Raw genomic sequence first — 15,829 nt, forward strand, 5'->3', positions numbered from 1 at the left:
TGTCCCTCGAGGAGATCACCCTTTCCGTCGGCGCTCGAGGAAGCACAGTAGAGGATGAAACCATTCTGACCTAGCCATCTTCCTCTCGACAGGCAGTCCAGAAAAATGCCGCAGCTCTCGTGTAACTAGGACAGACAGTGAAAAAGGGGTGAAAACGCCCATTTGGGGCTTGTCTAGAGCGTTGGCTTTTTCAGGCTGAGGCCCAAATGCCAACAAGGCGAGTCCTTATTTCCAGGATCTGGTGCTGTTCAATGATGAAACCCATCGATAGTATTTTTATGGATGTTTCACAGCAGCGCTGGTTGCTCATTTCAGCGAGCGCATCAGGATGACAGTGAACTTTGGGAAGAGCACACTGCACTACTTTGTGTTGTGCAGCAGTGCTCCCTGAAGGCCTCCGATTTCCCCCAAAGCTCGCAGAGAAATCGTAAAACGTCCGGGTGGAAGAGTAGCTGCTCCGCATTGTTCAGTGTCCGCTGTCAGGCGGCGAAGCTCTCCTCCTTTAGCTTGGGGCGCTGATGCCCCCCGGCCCGATGTCACGCCAACCATGAGTGCGTGGCAGAGTTGGAAGGGAGGAAAGTGCCAGTGCCCGGCTGCGCAGTGACTGAGTCCCCTTGCTCACTGCCCCATTCCTCTGCCATTAATGCTCCAGCCTCAGGGGTCTTGCATGCTCAATGGATGAGGAGCCTCTCACTCGAGGGAGCCTCTGCGCAGAAAGCAAGCCTGGAGCCCTTTGGTGTCCCAATCGTGGATGCTGGCAGCCTGGTTTGGCAGTGAGTCTGTCCCTCGCCGCTTCCCTGTGTACATCAATGTTGGTTCTCAACGACTTCTCTGCTTTGCCGAGTTTCCTGGCGAATGTGAGTACGAGCCATCCTGCTGGTGCTCTCCCCTTCTTGGAAGCCCTCCCTAGACTCACACTGCATTTATGTAGCTCCAAATGCTTTAAAAGCCATGGTTTCTCGTGAATGGACCCAGACTCGCCCGTTTTCTGGGCCTGCCATGCTAGGAAATCGCTCTCTGCCCCAGTTAGGCCTCTTCCTTCTGGCTGTCACTCAGACCTCGATTGTCTCTGGAACTTGCCAGGCCTTCTCTAAGTGATGGTTCCCTGCTCGTGACATCAGAATTGGGAAATCACTAGAGGAGCCCGCTGCAGACCTAGAGTGTCCCTGTGGAACGTGCTGGTCGTCCGATCCCGTGTCCACAGCACCCTGGGACCAGGGATGAGGGCCAGACCCAACCTGGCCCCGCGGTAGGAGGTTGACTTCCCCTGGGTTATACTCCCTCCTCCAACGACGGTCTAGAAATGGTCTCGCCTGCAGTTCGCTTCCCTGCCTCTGAATTGCAGAGATGGTCCGCCTTCACTTGGCTAGTGTCTGTGCCGAAGGTCTTCTCTTCCTCAGAGCCCGAGTGTCTCGGGACAGCTTTGTCCTTTTTGGAGTGAAAACACGCCATCGGCCCCTGGGCAGTCTGTGGCTAGTTGTAGCCATTCTCGCCTTTTCTGCTCCTTGGAAGGCTCCAATCCCTTTAAAAGCAGCTCCGCCAGAGCGAGGCACGTTGTCTTGCCAGGGTGAAAGTGCCTCCAGAAGTCGGAGATTTCCCCAATCACAGGTCGGCCTTGGGGAGGAGGAGGATGTCCCAAATACGTAAAATGGGGGGGGGGGGGCTGGCTCTTGTGAGTCCTTCGCTTGGATGTGGCTTTTTCAGCCCCGTTCTTTGTTGACGGAAAGTAACAATGTAGCATCCAAAGAAATGGGGAGCTCAGCCCCGTGGAGTTCACAGATAGGGGAATTCCAAAGAACCCGAATGAGTCTAACGCTTCCCAAGTGGATCCATTCGAACCCCATGGTGAGACCTGCCCATGGAAGCCAGATGGCGCAGGGCCGTTGTTGTTGTTTTGGCTGTGCATCTGTTGAAGGAACAGTTCTTCTCCCACATCACGGTGTGCTTCTTCAGTTCCAGCGTAGTGAGCTCAAATGCTTCCTTAGCGGCCCAGAATTAGGCATCTAAGCGCTCCCCAAGGAATCCTCTCGGGCCTGCCTGGCAGCCCCTTTAGCCCCTGAGCCAGAAAGATGCCTTGACAGCACCCCTACTTCCTTGTTCTGAAGCAGCGCAGTCATTGCTGTCACTGAGCGCCCCCAGTGATGCCTTTCTCTTGCCTTATTTGCCCCTAATGATCTCCTGTCCGTCTCGAAGCTGGGAACAACCAGCGTTGCTTAGATGATTATCAAACTGTTTGCCGTTGTAGAAATGTGTTTCCTGTTGTTTGCTCTGGCAGTGATCGCAGACCGGCCTCCCCCCGTCATCCAGCAGGGTCCCGGGAATCAGACTGTGGCGGTGGACGGCACCCTCGTGCTCAGCTGCGTGGCCACGGGCAGCCCCGTGCCCACCATCCTGTGGAGGAAGGACGGAGTCCTCGTGCCCACCCAGGACTCACGCATCAAACAGCTGGACACAGGAGCGCTGCAGATCCGCTACGCCAAGGTCACTTGAAACGGCTTCCTGTGCCTTTCGGCGGGGCTGCCGCTGGTGCTTTAGGGTTCCGGCGGTGTCCACGCGCTTTGCGCCAGTTTGTACGCCCCTCACGTAATGGGGCGCGATGGGATGTGGGGTTTCCATAGCATGCAGTGACTCCAGAAAGGGTTAGCTCAGCAAGGTTCAAGAGCTCTTCCGCTGTGAACATAACATGGGCTTGGCGCCCTTCATTACAGGGTCCCAGGGGGAGTACAGGTCTGTACATGCTCCCTGAGTATCCATCATTGAAGCACTGAAAAGATGGAAACCCTCCACGTTTGTGGGAGCGATTTGAGGATCTCGTTTCCTGACGTTACACAGCCAACATAACTGGTTTTTTAGGTCATGCTTTTCTTTTCTTCCTGACGATCATAAACATTTCGAGTCCTTCCTTTTATAACTGCAGGTAGCTTTTATTCCTGTTTCTATGCCATAAAACTCAGTAACATGTGATTATTTATCACACTCAGCAGTGCTTGGTGGTTGTCACTCAAACCGCCTTGAAAAAGAAAGAATGGTAGCAACCCTGCTTCCTTGACCAGTGCCCTGAGATCCGATTGTGACCTTTGTCACAGATTACTGTCCTTAATTTTGGATTGCTTGAACATTCGATTTGGCGATCTTGGACTCCTCTCAGCTGTCAGGAAGGAAAGAGACTTCATTCAAATACCGAGGTCTTCCATATTATAGCTATTAAACCACTTAAAGGAACTGATTACATACGTTTATTTGCCCATCTTCCGAACGACAGAAACTTAAGAAGAAATCTCTTCTGTTTTATTTACCTTCGTTCCCACACAAATAACCTTGAAATAACGAGACAAACTCAGCAATTGTAGTTTTAGGAATGTAGTGGGTTTATATGTGCTTAGAATAGTCAGATTTAAAGAAAGACTTGGTAATGTCAAAACAGATTAAACACTCGAATAGTGAAATCTTTCATTGGGCTTTCAGGATAATACAATCCATTCAACACTAATCTGAGATGGCTTTTTCTAGTCCTTGTTTTATCATATGCCATGTCACATTCAACAGAATATGCCCAATCAGAAGGGAAAGGGAATTGTTAGAGAATTCTAATGCAATTGTAGCCATATTCCTGGGCTCTCCGTCACCTTTCCAGGTAGCTGAATTTTCATTGCCCCAAATACTTGCTTTTTGCCTTTCTCAGCTGGGTGACACTGGTCGGTACACCTGCATTGCTTCGACTCCCAGTGGTGAAGCGACATGGAGTGCGTATATCGAAGTTCAAGGTAAGTTGAGGTTATTTGTTTATTTTTTACAAAGCTCTAAATGAAGACGTAACTGATTTCTGAGGAAGTCAGTGTGATCAGCTTCAAGTGGGTGCGTGCACATAGACAGAACACATCACGGTGCACAGACTTCCTTCTTTTGTTTTCTGCTTCTTTGTAAGAATTTGGGATTCCAGTTCAGCCTCCGAGACCCACTGATCCAAATTTAATCCCAAGTGCCCCTTCTAAACCCGAAGTCACAGATGTCAGCCGAAACACCGTCACGTTGTCATGGCAGCCCAATCTGAACTCAGGTGCAACCCCAACGTCTTACATAATAGAAGCCTTCAGGTATGGTAGACACAGATTCTGTTTCTCATGCTTTGAATCTACAATGACTCCACATATCCTAACTTCTGTTATTTTTCTGATTTAGCCATGCATCTGGCAGCAGCTGGCAGACGGTAGCAGAAAACGTGAAGACAGAAACATTTGCCACTAAAGGACTAAAGCCTAACGCAATCTACCTTTTTCTTGTGAGAGCTGCTAATGCCTATGGCCTGAGTGATCCGAGTCAGATATCAGATCCAGTAAAGACTCAAGGTAAAAAGGCATTTACTAAACCTCTGCTGCCACCATATAGCATGTATTACAAGCCAGTCCTGAATGCTCACTTTAAAGATGGTCTCAGAAATAATCAGGTGACCTTTATTATTCAATTCAATCACAATGTAATGAATAAAAGAAGAAAAAGAATGTTTTTCATTTTTTTCTACTCTTTAAACTTAAGTTTATCTCAGCTAAAACACAATATTGGTCGAGAATACGAGTTCTAATAATATTGTGATTGATTTGTGCTCTCCATGATTCAAATGAAAATGTAATTTTTCCACTTTTCAACTTTGGAAATGTTACAAAAATTAAAATTTGTGCAAAGTCCTCAGCCTATACTAACCATATTAAAGACTTCTTGCCTTTTACTGGTATTGACATGCCAATAAAAAGAATATAGAGGATGACGTAGAATTACATTAAAAATGTATTAGTGCTATATACATCCATGTAGGAAATATGAAGAAGAGTCATTTAATCCTCATGCTCAGTATAATAGGAAATGATTATTTGTTTCAGCCTATTTGATGTTGTACTATCTATGAGGCCTTGATAAATATTATTTAAAATGACAAATTTCTATTTTCTCCTAACAAATAATTTGAGAAGAGTGTTAGGCTTTTAAATATTAAGTTTAAGAACTGGTTTTATCACCCAGTCACTGTTCATCTGTTTACTCTTGAGAGAAATCACAATATAATAAGATAAATATTTGATTCCCAGTTTTGCTATTTAACATTTTTGTTGTTTACTCTGTGCCTCAGTTTCCTTCTCAGTAAAAAAGTATTTAATAGTGTATTTTACAAGGTAAATGTGAAAATCAAATGAAAATCTCCGGCAAAGTGTCATATGCTATAGAAATGTGAATTGTTAGTATTCTTTAAACTAGAACATGTTCTATATGCTGGAGAGTTGTATGAAGCCCATTACTCTTTAAGAATTTCATATAAGGAGGCAGCTAAGAGGTTCTGTGAATCTCTATTCACCAGGCCTGGAGACGGGATGTCCTGTGTTCAGATGTAACCTCAGATACTTCCTTGCTCTGTGACCCTGGACAAGTCACCTAAACCCCATTGCCTTGCCTTTACTACTGTTATGCCTTTCAATGAATACAGAGTATTCATTCCTTCTAAGATATAAATGAAGAGTTTGGAAGAAATTTTCACCTACAGAGTTGTTGTTCTTCATGTCTAAATGTTATTAATGCTTGAGTCTAAGCCATTAGCCATGCAATTTATCTTCTCCTGCACGTCTTTCAGAAAGCATTTTTAAGGACTATATTTGTACCAGACCTCCACGTGCTTCTTAACGTCTTCATGGCCCTGTATGTTGAAGGGGGCGTTAGGTTTTATAAGGCCTCTTCCATAAAGGGGATTGCAAGAACAGCCTCACAAGAGAGCTTGCTGAATCCTAAGCTTTTCTCTACATCTGTATTTTTTTCAAATAATGCACACGGACCTTTTATCTGGCCCGCTTCTCCATACTGTCCTCCCATTGGAAAAAGAGCGAAAAACAAAGTCCTTGTGACCAGTGGGAGTAGCTAAGGAAAGCAAGTCCAGCCCTGGCCGTGTCGGGGGAAAGTCTCAGTTTGTCTTTCAGCTCCGTCTCTGGAGCCAAGTGATCTGTTTCCCACGAGTCCATCGGAGCGGTGTCTGGCCAGTCCACTGGCCCATCCCCGCATCTTTCGGAGTAGTCCGGTTTCAGAAGCCTTCCCGGGCTCTCAGAATCCCCCTCCACTTCCGTCCTACACTAGTAGTTTATAAAACTCATATTGTGTCCTTTATTCGCGCGGGGACAGTGCATGAGTGCCGCCCCCGTTTCCATTTCTTTGCCCCACAGACGAGTCTTTGCTATGTAGACCTACTCGTGAGATTGCAGTATTAAAGGGAAGGGGGCCAGGATGAAGTAAGCCATAGGGTGGATGGTAAAGAACAGTGGTACGGTCTCTTTAAGGCCGGAGAGAATCCTGGGAAGCCTGCCGCTCGGAATTCTGGGTAGTGGCCATGCCAGTTGTTTGTCCAACTGCCAAGGGACTGCTGCAGGAGTTTGGCTTAGGAGGAGGCTGGAACCCTGAAAGAAGCCGGTGGCGGGTGAAGGAGGAGAACCATTAGAGGTTCTGGAATAAGTCTGGGGGGAATCAACAGAACAGAGAAAGAGACTGTTTTTCCTCTGTGTGGCGGCTGAGAAGGCCAAGCCATTTTGAGGCCTGCGGAGGCCCAAAAGCCTCCCCAGGCCTGAGGCCTGCTGACTGGCTGTGAGGGAGGAGATTTAAAGAGACGGTCTCGATATAACCAGAGGGTTAGTATCAGGTCATTTAGGGTCGATAAGGCTCTGAGGAGGCTCGAGTTCCTGGAGTAGGAAGGCAGTCCCCGTGTACTGGTGGTGCCGGAGAAAAGCTCAGACCCCTTTTGGGTCAGGGAGTCGGAATGCTCAGAACCTTCGTCTGCCTTCCTTACCTTTAACATTCGATACCTCTTCTGTCTCTGGCCAGTCTACCATCAGCAATAAAGGAAAGACTGCGTTGTCGGCTTTGTCAGTGTGAAAGGCGGCAAATGGAAGCGAAACATTTTATTTTATTTCCTTCACTTGGATTTTTTCCCTCTGAAAACTACCTATTCCAATCCTTTTACTATTTATCAATTAGAAAATGTCTCTTACTCTCATAAATTTATATTAGTTTCCTATATATTCGAACCTTTACCGGAAAAACTGACTTCCTCTTTCATGATGTTTATCCTTCTTTTCTTGCCTTATCACCATATATAATAACATTTATAGAATTCTATTTAGTAGCCATTATGACAATAGACCTGCTTCCTTTATCACTGATCTTATTGGGAAAGGCCCCAATTTATTTGCCATTAGAGATGAGGACCGGCTCATAGTTTTAGACAGATGCTGCTTTTCACTTCAAAGAAAGATCCTTTTATGTTCTCATGTTTTTTAAGGAATAGATATTGCGTCTTGACAAAAGTTGTCTTCATTTACTTATATAATACTGATTTTTAGTATTTATATGGTCAGTGATACCTGATTTCCCATTATTACGCTTATAAATCCAGTTTGGTCACAGTGCAAAATTTTGTGAGATATTGTCAGAGTTTCCTTACTAACTTTCTGTCTTTCTCCTAATTAAGTTTTGTTGTTGCCTTGTCCGAAATCCTGATGGCTGACCTTGCCTTAGCTGAAATATGCTATGTTTTGTCACTGCCCATCATTTTGACTCTGAGAATCTTGATATTTCAGGTGCATTTCTTATAAACATATTTTTGGATTCTGCTTCCTATTCCATCCTCTTCTGTTTTATGGAGGAGTTCATCCCATTTGCATTTATAGTAATGATCATTTAATATTGCATTTCCCTCCATCCTCTATTTTTATTCTTTTTCTTATTGTCCACTCCCTTTTCAGAAAGAAGAGGATGTTACGAGTGGAGACGTTTGCCTATGACCAGTATTCTAAGTTTCATGAAGTCTAATTTGGCTTCCCTTTCTCTCCTCTCTTTCCTTTGCCCATAGCATAATCAGAGCTTTTTATCCTTTTTTTTTTTTCATTTTTAACCCAAATCCTTGATCTGCCATCTTAGGATTTCATTACTTAATTCTTCCTATAATCTTCCTCCCTATTATTCTTTCTTCCTTTTCCTCTTTCCCCATTGAATGAAATATATTTCTGCTCCCAAGTCTTTATTCTTCTCTCCTTCGACTAGTTTAGATGAGAATGAAGAATCAGTACCATTCCCTCTCCCTCTCCTAACCTTCCTTTCAGTCATTCAGCTAGCATTTATTAAGTACTTACTATGTGTCAGGCACTGGGGAAGGGGAACCAATGTAAAGTAAAAACAGACAAACAAAAAACAAGTCATACTCTTAAGGGGTTCACATGATTTTAGATTATTACGGCTATCTTATTAAATTACAAATTATAAACATACATAAAAATTCTCCCCATATTAGAATTTATTTTTGTTTAGTTCCTTATGATTGCTTCCCTATTCTTAGCCTTTTATCCTTTTCTTGATCCCTGTGTTTGTATTTTAGTATTTAGAATTTAGTTCGTATTTGTATTTTAGTATTTATTTTGTATTTCTATTTTAGTATTGATTCTGATATTACACACTGAATTTTTATAACATTGCTACTTGGCACCTGTCCCTGCTTGCAAAAAGTCATGCCTCTCTCTACTGGCTGGAAACGCTTCTTATCATGACACATAGTAGAGGGGAAAATGTTTGTTCAGTCCATAAACCAGGACGTTTTGTATGGAATAATCCTGGTGATCCCTGTCCTCAGTATCTATAGCTCTCTCTATCTCCTTATGTAGAATTGGCTGGAAAAAGAACTAAGTTTGTATTTTTTGTTTTTTCTTTGATTTCCCAGTCATTATTGTTATGGATTTTCTAGATCTGTAGAGAGTGGTTGTATGGGAGATCTTGACTATACTTGCTGCTTTGCCATCTTGGGCAGTCTCCTTACAATGTCAGTCTGAAAAACTAAGAAGATACTTTTCTTTCTATATCTTAAATAACATTTTAGACATTTATTTTCCTTATCACCTTGATCAGGTAATCCTTATGGAGGACTTATTCAGTTAGTAGATGATATACAAGGGTGAAATCCAGGATAAAGTTGAGATAGAAAATATTTATCTTGCATTTTGAAACCAGATCTTAATGAACGTAAGGTTTTCTTAAGATGAGATTATAAAGTTCTACATATAATCGCAATGCATAGTACCAATTTATGAGAACTAAGAGCTTGTTTTATAAGGATGATATTAGAAAATAAGTCTTGTTATATTAGTTTACAGATAAGAAGTAGAGAAGCTGGCTTGAGAAAGAATTGGAGTTTCAAACAGAGCTGAGACAGAGTATCAGTTTCAAGTCTAATGGTTTTTCTGTGTGGCAGTGGCAGAGTTAGGCTCCTTCTCTGAGGGCTTGGGAGAGGTAACATCTTTTCTCTCTCTCTCTCTCTCACTGTCTGAGCTAGAAGGAAAGGAGGGAAAGACCTGAAGGAGCTAAGTGTTTTCCTTTTCCAACTTGGGAAACACTAGTGATTATCTATTGCTATTTTACAAATTGGGTTTATATCTGATAAGGCCAAAGAAATATCTAGTCTTTGGTTTGGACTCTGAGTCTGCCAAGGTTCAGAGTCCTAACTTGGTTTTTGACTGAGACTCAGCCAGCTAGCCTTTGTTATTTTTGTAACTTAGAGACAAAGTTAAGAATTATAAGGATAATAGTGTTAGTTTATTTAGAACAGTAAAAATTTGGGTTCATCAGATCAGGAAGGATCTGTGTAGCCTGTGGAAACAGGAGAAGCAGTTCCTTGTAGAACCAGGGAATTTTATTTGGGTGGAGTTAGAATCCCTTAGAGTTAGAAATCCTTTTTTATCCTTATATTTTCAATAAATATTTTAATTTTTTTATAACAAGTGTCTCTTTAGTGTCCTTATGCCTGGCCCTGAAGAGAAGTTCACTTATGAGCTTCACTTTACTGATATAACCTGGAGATACTTTGTAAACACAGCAAGCAGAGTATCTAATCAGTTTATAATCAATAATCATTCCATGGCCTATTAGTTTTACAGTCTGCTTACTATTTTTACAGTTTTGAGTGCTGCTGTTCAGTTGTTTTAATTGTATCTGGGCCTTCATTGTTACATTTGGGGTTTTCTTGGGAAGGTAATTAGTGTTTTTCTGTTTCCTTCTTTAACTCATTATTTTACAGATGACAACACTGAAGCAAACACGATTAGCTGACTTGCCTAATGTCACACAGGCAATAAGTACCTGAGGTCAAATCTGAACTCAGAAAGATGAGTCTTTCTGACTCAAGGCCTGGTAGTCTTTCCACTGTGCCACCTAGCTGCCCTGGATTTGGAATACAGAACCTGAATTTGAATGCCAATTATGAGAGCCCCTCGCTCTGGGCCATTGGACTAAGTTTCTCTGTCTCTTGAATTCTTCATCTCTATAGAATTGTATTAATGCATGGGTTATTGTGAGGACCCAATGAGATAATATCTATAAAGTACCCTGCTAGCTTTAAAGGACTATGTAAATGTCAGTACTACTTTTTGAAGCATTTCATCAATAAAGGTTCTTCCCTTTACCAATTCAGATCGTGTGTAGAAGAGGACAATACTTGGGTAAAAACAAGTTTTCAGTGTCATAACTGAAGACCTAAAGAATTTATGCATTCCTCCATCCTGCCACATCTCCCCTCCTCCCAAGCTCTGTCAATCACCCCCACTCCCCTTACCTCACAGAATAATGGAGAAGAATATACTTGAGTAGTATAGCTATTGAGAAGATGGCAATAAATGCAGTTTAGTTTAATTTTTTAAAATTGTATTTAGGCAGATCAGATTCCCTTCTGTTACCCCCAAAGCCCTTAGAAATGTTTCCTAAGGGGCTCTTCCTTGCCCTGCTTTGATCCTCCCCTCTCATAGTATTCATCTTATTTTCTTTCACTAATTTTTGGTTCTTGGAAGTTATATGACCATTTGGCAAATTAAAATCTTGATTTTAATCTGTAGAAAAGAAATGAAATAGAATCTCCCTCTACCCAGAATCATGAAACTTGAGCAGATGGAGTAATGAAAAAACATGCACATCATCATCTTTTTTCTCTTCATCCTGACCCCCAAATTCTGCCTGTTTTGTAGTCAGTCTGTCATAGCATAATCTAGTGTAGGCCTAGCTGTGTTGTCTTGGGCAAGTCATTTGACATGTGAATGTCTGTTTGCACATATATAATCTATTTAATATATATTGTTTATTTATATATTATCTATTTAAGAATGCTGATATGAGATGCAAATGAGAAACTGATTCTTGATATATGCTGATTTCAAAAACATGATTTTTTCCGTGTAAAACTGATTTTTTGAAATGTAAAGGTCTATGTACCAAATGATGTTTCTTTTGCTTAAGAAAAACACAGTTGGAAACTCTTTCCCTTTCTCACTCCTAACAAAGGAGCAAAAGAAGGGATTCGAGTACAAATTCTTTAATGATTCCGACTGGTCAGAAAAAGTGCGAAGGAGGAGGAAGCCAGTCATTTGTTTGTTGATATACTTTCCGTTTGTTTTCAGAAAGGTGCTCTTGAAATGCCTGCTGAGTCTTTTTCTGTACTTAGTAAGAGCTTCAAAGGAACAGCCCAAGCCTTCAGTTTTCAGTTCTCTAGCCATTTTCTCTCCTCTGTTCTTCTTTTCTAATGTCGGAGTGAAGCCTTGTTAGGCGTGTGACCAGCTCTGGGTTTTGCTGTTCCACTTATTACATATCCATCCTTTCTTTCCCTTTGATGACAGAGTGAGTGTGCCACACTGTTCTTTTGGAAACCTTTGCCCTGTGTTAGGAGCAATAGTAAGTATTGGTTCCAAGGCAGAAGAGCTAGTAAGGGCTATGGAATGAGGGGTAAGTGACTTGCCCAGGGTCACCCAGCAGCTAGGCAGTGTCAGGCCAAATTTGAACTCAGGAACTCAGGGTCCAGGACTGGCTTTCTCTAATCGCCCCGCTGCCCCAACGTTGTTTTGGTATCTTCTCCTGTTGCCATTTCTTGTTCATAGAATGAAGTTGACAGCAAAATGTTCTTTCACAATCCTTTCATTTTTCTCAATAGGGACAGTAGGAGTTCCATGGGAGGAGGAATGGCTGCTCTTTTGATTTGCCCTCGCGTCCTCCCAGCATGCTCTCTTTCTCTGCAGGTCACCATCCTTCCGGGACACTAATGAAAGGGTCAATGTTTTCCTTTGGCTCCTGAGTCCGTTTCAACAGGCGGCTTCACACGGAAGTCCTGGGGCCACTGAGGCCAGACGGCGGGGTTGTAGGTTCCCTCCAATGTCCTATTTAAGGCACTATTATTGACTTGCTTACAGATGTTCCACCGACAAGCCAAGGTGTGGATCACAAGCAGGTCCAGAGAGAATTGGGGAATGTGGTTCTGCACCTTCATAACCCTACCGTGCTCTCTTCTTCTTCCATCGAAGTGCACTGGACGGTAACTATGGCTTCCCTTTCCGCCTTTTGGGCCTCTTTGACAGCTGGCTAACATGGGCTGCCTCAATGAGGTCATGTGGGGAAATGAATGGAGAACTTTAAAACCAGGCGCTGTTGCCAGGAGCACTCGCTAAGAGTGGCCTGTGTCTGAATCTGAGTATGGCCAGGGTAACGGTCACCCTTCCCAAGGGAAAGCTGCCATTGCTCCTGGAACTGCCGGCTCGGCTTCCGTGCTCAGCTCATACGGATGGAGCTCTAAGCAATTGTTTTAGGTCAGTCTGTCTGCAACAAGGCGATAATGTTGGCCAGATGCCCCGACCTCCCCCAACCTGTCAGCCCTTGGCTTTGAACTGTGGCTGCCTTTGATGGAGACGCATCATTTCAAGGGGTTCCAGACAAGCCAGGTGTCCACCTCTGTAAGTCCAAAGAATCCCAGGTGCTTCCCTTAAGAAGCACCACATGCCGGCCATGTGGCTAAGCAACGGGGCCAAAAAATGCAAAAAAGAACCAGGACGCCCCATCCAGGCCCGTGCCTCAAGGAGCTCCCACTCCTGTGACGTAGTGTGAAAGGTGTGAAGGGAGATAGCTTCCGAGGAGGGACACCAGCAATGGAAAAGGGAAGTAGCCTCTGGTAGAAGGCAGGATCAAGCCTGTGTCATCAAGGGTGCAGGAGCAGAGGGGAAGGAGAGCATTGTGGGTACTGAAGATGGGAGGAGCCTCGGGAGCCAGAGCAGAGAGGAAGGAGAGCATTGTGGGTACTGAAGATGGGAGGAACCTAGGGAGCCAGAGCAGAGGGGCAGAAGAGCATTGTGGGTACTGAAGATGGGAGGAGCCTCGGGAGCCAGAGCAGAGGGGCAGAAGAGCATTGTGGGTACTGAAGATGGGAGGAGCCTCGGGAGCCAGAGCAGAGAGGAAGGAGAGCATTGTGGGTACTGAAGATGGGCGGAGCCTAGGGAGCTGGAGCAGAGGGGAAGGAGAGCATTGTGGGTATTGAAGATGGGAGGAGCCTAGGGAGCCAGAGCAGAGAGGAAGGAGAGCATTGTGGGTACTGAAGATGGGAGGAGCCTCGGGAGCCAGAGCAGAGGGGCAGAAGAGCATTGTGGGTACTGAAGATGGGAGGAGCCTCGGGAGCCAGAGCAGAGAGGAAGGAGAGCATTGTGGGTACTGAAGATGGGCGGAGCCTAGGGAGCTGGAGCAGAGGGGAAGGAGAGCATTGTGGGTATTGAAGATGGGAGGAGCCTAGGGAGCCGGAGCAGAGGGGCAGGAGAGCATTGTGGGTACTGAAGATGGGAGGAGCCTAGAGAGCCGGAGCAGAGGGGCAGGAGAGCATTGTGGGTACTGAAGATGGGCGGAGCCTAGGGAGCCAGAGCAGAGGGGAAGGAGAGCATTGTGGGTACCGAAGCAGTCAATGGCGATGGGATGTGAGGAGCCTAGGGAGCCGCTTAGAGTGTGGGGAGGGAAATAAAGCTGAGAAGGCAGGAGCTCCAGCAGGCCAGAGAGAGCCTGTTCTACTGAATCGTGAAGTTAATGGGGGCTCTTGGAGTGAGGACTGCGGCACAGCCACACCTTCATTTGGAAGCTGCTTGAGCCGGGGTGGGTGCAGGAAGACAGAATGGCCACACTGGCCATTGGCGTGAATGGGAGTGTGCGATGCTGCCAAGGTGGTGAGACTGGGCATGAGGGCTAAAGTAGGGCTCGCCTCATCCCTCTTTCCCCGCTAACTCCAAGCCCAAGGAGAGGGACTCCAAAGTCATCTGCCTTCCAGGAACGAACAAAGAGAGGAAGGGGAAAGCACTGGTGGGCCCTAGGCGACAGACAGCCTACCTTGCTCAGGTGGTCTCGGCACCTCGGAGAGCCCAGCCCACTGCAAAGCGGATTCTCGGCCAAGGAGTCACTCCCCTCTGCACGAGATGATGACTTCCAAGGGAAAAGCTGTCCAAGCCAAACCTTCCAGCTCAGTGGAAACAGGGCAGAGAGTGAATGACAATTGATGTCAGTCAAGCTCCCATAGTCCTCCTCTCCTTCTCAGAAGCCTCTCGCAGGGCTTGGTCCAAATTCTCCCCTTTTCCTCCCAAAGGGAATCTGTGCAGTTGACTCTGTCCCTTACCTCCACTCCTCCAGGGCTGGCAGAAGAGGCGTACATCTGGTAGTCACCTGAGTGAGTAAAAAGGGTCCTTGAACCCCATCAGAGTTTGTAAGGTCGATGATGAAGTCAGAGAGAGAGTGGAAAGGAGACAGCTGAGGCCAGACTTGTCAGGGGCTGATCCATTCTTTAGATAGCATGAAGGAGCTGAAGAGAAAGGAAAGGAGCGCGTATTTAATCAGTGTCTAAGGATGAGCTCCAAGAGAGGACATCAGATCTGGCAATTAGGAGCCGTCACTGGAAATAATCGTTTCCATTCAATTACAGAGTTTAGAAGCCAGAGAAGAGGAAGTGGAGGCACCTTGTGTATACAGCATTCCTTTTTGAACTGAAGATTTTCATTGAATTAATTAGTTTGGACTATTTTTCATTCATGCCTCCCCCCAGCCCCACCCCCGCAGTGGGTTTTACCTATACACAGCATTCTGAAGGAGAAACGAAGAATGCCGGACAGCAGAGAAGCCGCTAGATAGGCAGTTTCCAGAAGGAGCGAGGATAATAGATGAGTCAATCCATTAGAGAAGAGGAAAGTGAATGGGGTCCTCTGTTCATGCCGATTGCTTTGCACGAGCCCCTCTTGGTGCGAGATTAGAATCAAGCGGAACACTTCTAGGTGGTGCGATGTGAGCACAGTCCAATGATGCCTTCTTGGTAGGGAGCCAGTTTTCTCTCTGGAATTTGAGCCAACGTTCTCGAGTCAGTGGGTTGGTGCAGAACTGATGTGGGGAGCTGGAGAAGGAATGGCGAAGTTTGGGGGGCCGTTTCAGGGAGCGTCGAGGGACTGCCTTGCTGCAGTGAGAGCCTTGGAGGAACGAGGCATCCCGTCCTTCTCTAACCTCATCCAGCAGCCGGGGGGGTGGGGGGCGCAGACCAGGGGAGAAGGGCTGATCAGGGCCCTCGGGACCAGAGGGCACAGGGGTCAGGTGAAGAGGACGGCGTGCCGCTCATTCCCCCAGGGATTGCGAGGGAGTCCAGAGCACGATTCAGAAACGATTGCCCAAGTGGGAGATGGGAGAGAGCCCAGATGGGGCGTCATGAAGCAGAGACTGATGGAATCCCAGACTAGAATCTGTCGGGGCCATCTTGAACTTGCCAGCGTTGACGAGTGGGAACACATTCGAAGGTAGCTGAGCTGAAGTGAGGGGCTAGTTGAAGGGAACGGAACAGATCGAGGCAGCTTATGGGGAGGCATGAAAGCCTGGGAGCCAGACAAGAAGTCGCTGAAGGAGGACGGAGAGTCACCCAGCCATCACTGTCGGAGATCAGAGGGGGAAGGACCTACGTGCACAGATACTCGAGTGGCTCTTTGAGAATACGTTGTTAATTGTT

The 15,829-nt window shown here is 45.5% G+C and overlaps 1 protein-coding gene across 23 annotated transcripts in view; it reads left to right on the forward strand.

Moving 5' to 3' along the window:
• ROBO1 (roundabout guidance receptor 1) overlaps window positions 1-15,829 on the forward strand; it is a 1,078,784-nt gene that overhangs the window by 983,006 nt on the left and 79,949 nt on the right. For all 23 annotated transcript variants that reach the window (XM_056807827.1, XM_056807826.1, XM_056807829.1 and 20 more), the window contains 5 exons: window positions 2,276-2,481; window positions 3,683-3,764; window positions 3,926-4,094; window positions 4,180-4,346; window positions 12,237-12,358. In XM_056807827.1, the coding sequence (XP_056663805.1) occupies window positions 2,276-2,481; window positions 3,683-3,764; window positions 3,926-4,094; window positions 4,180-4,346; window positions 12,237-12,358 (746 nt within the window). The remainder of the gene's footprint in view (window positions 1-2,275; window positions 2,482-3,682; window positions 3,765-3,925; window positions 4,095-4,179; window positions 4,347-12,236; window positions 12,359-15,829) is intronic.

This window comes from Monodelphis domestica, chromosome 8 (assembly GCF_027887165.1).
Source record: "Monodelphis domestica isolate mMonDom1 chromosome 8, mMonDom1.pri, whole genome shotgun sequence".
In the NCBI taxonomy this organism is placed as follows: Eukaryota; Metazoa; Chordata; class Mammalia; order Didelphimorphia; family Didelphidae; genus Monodelphis; species Monodelphis domestica.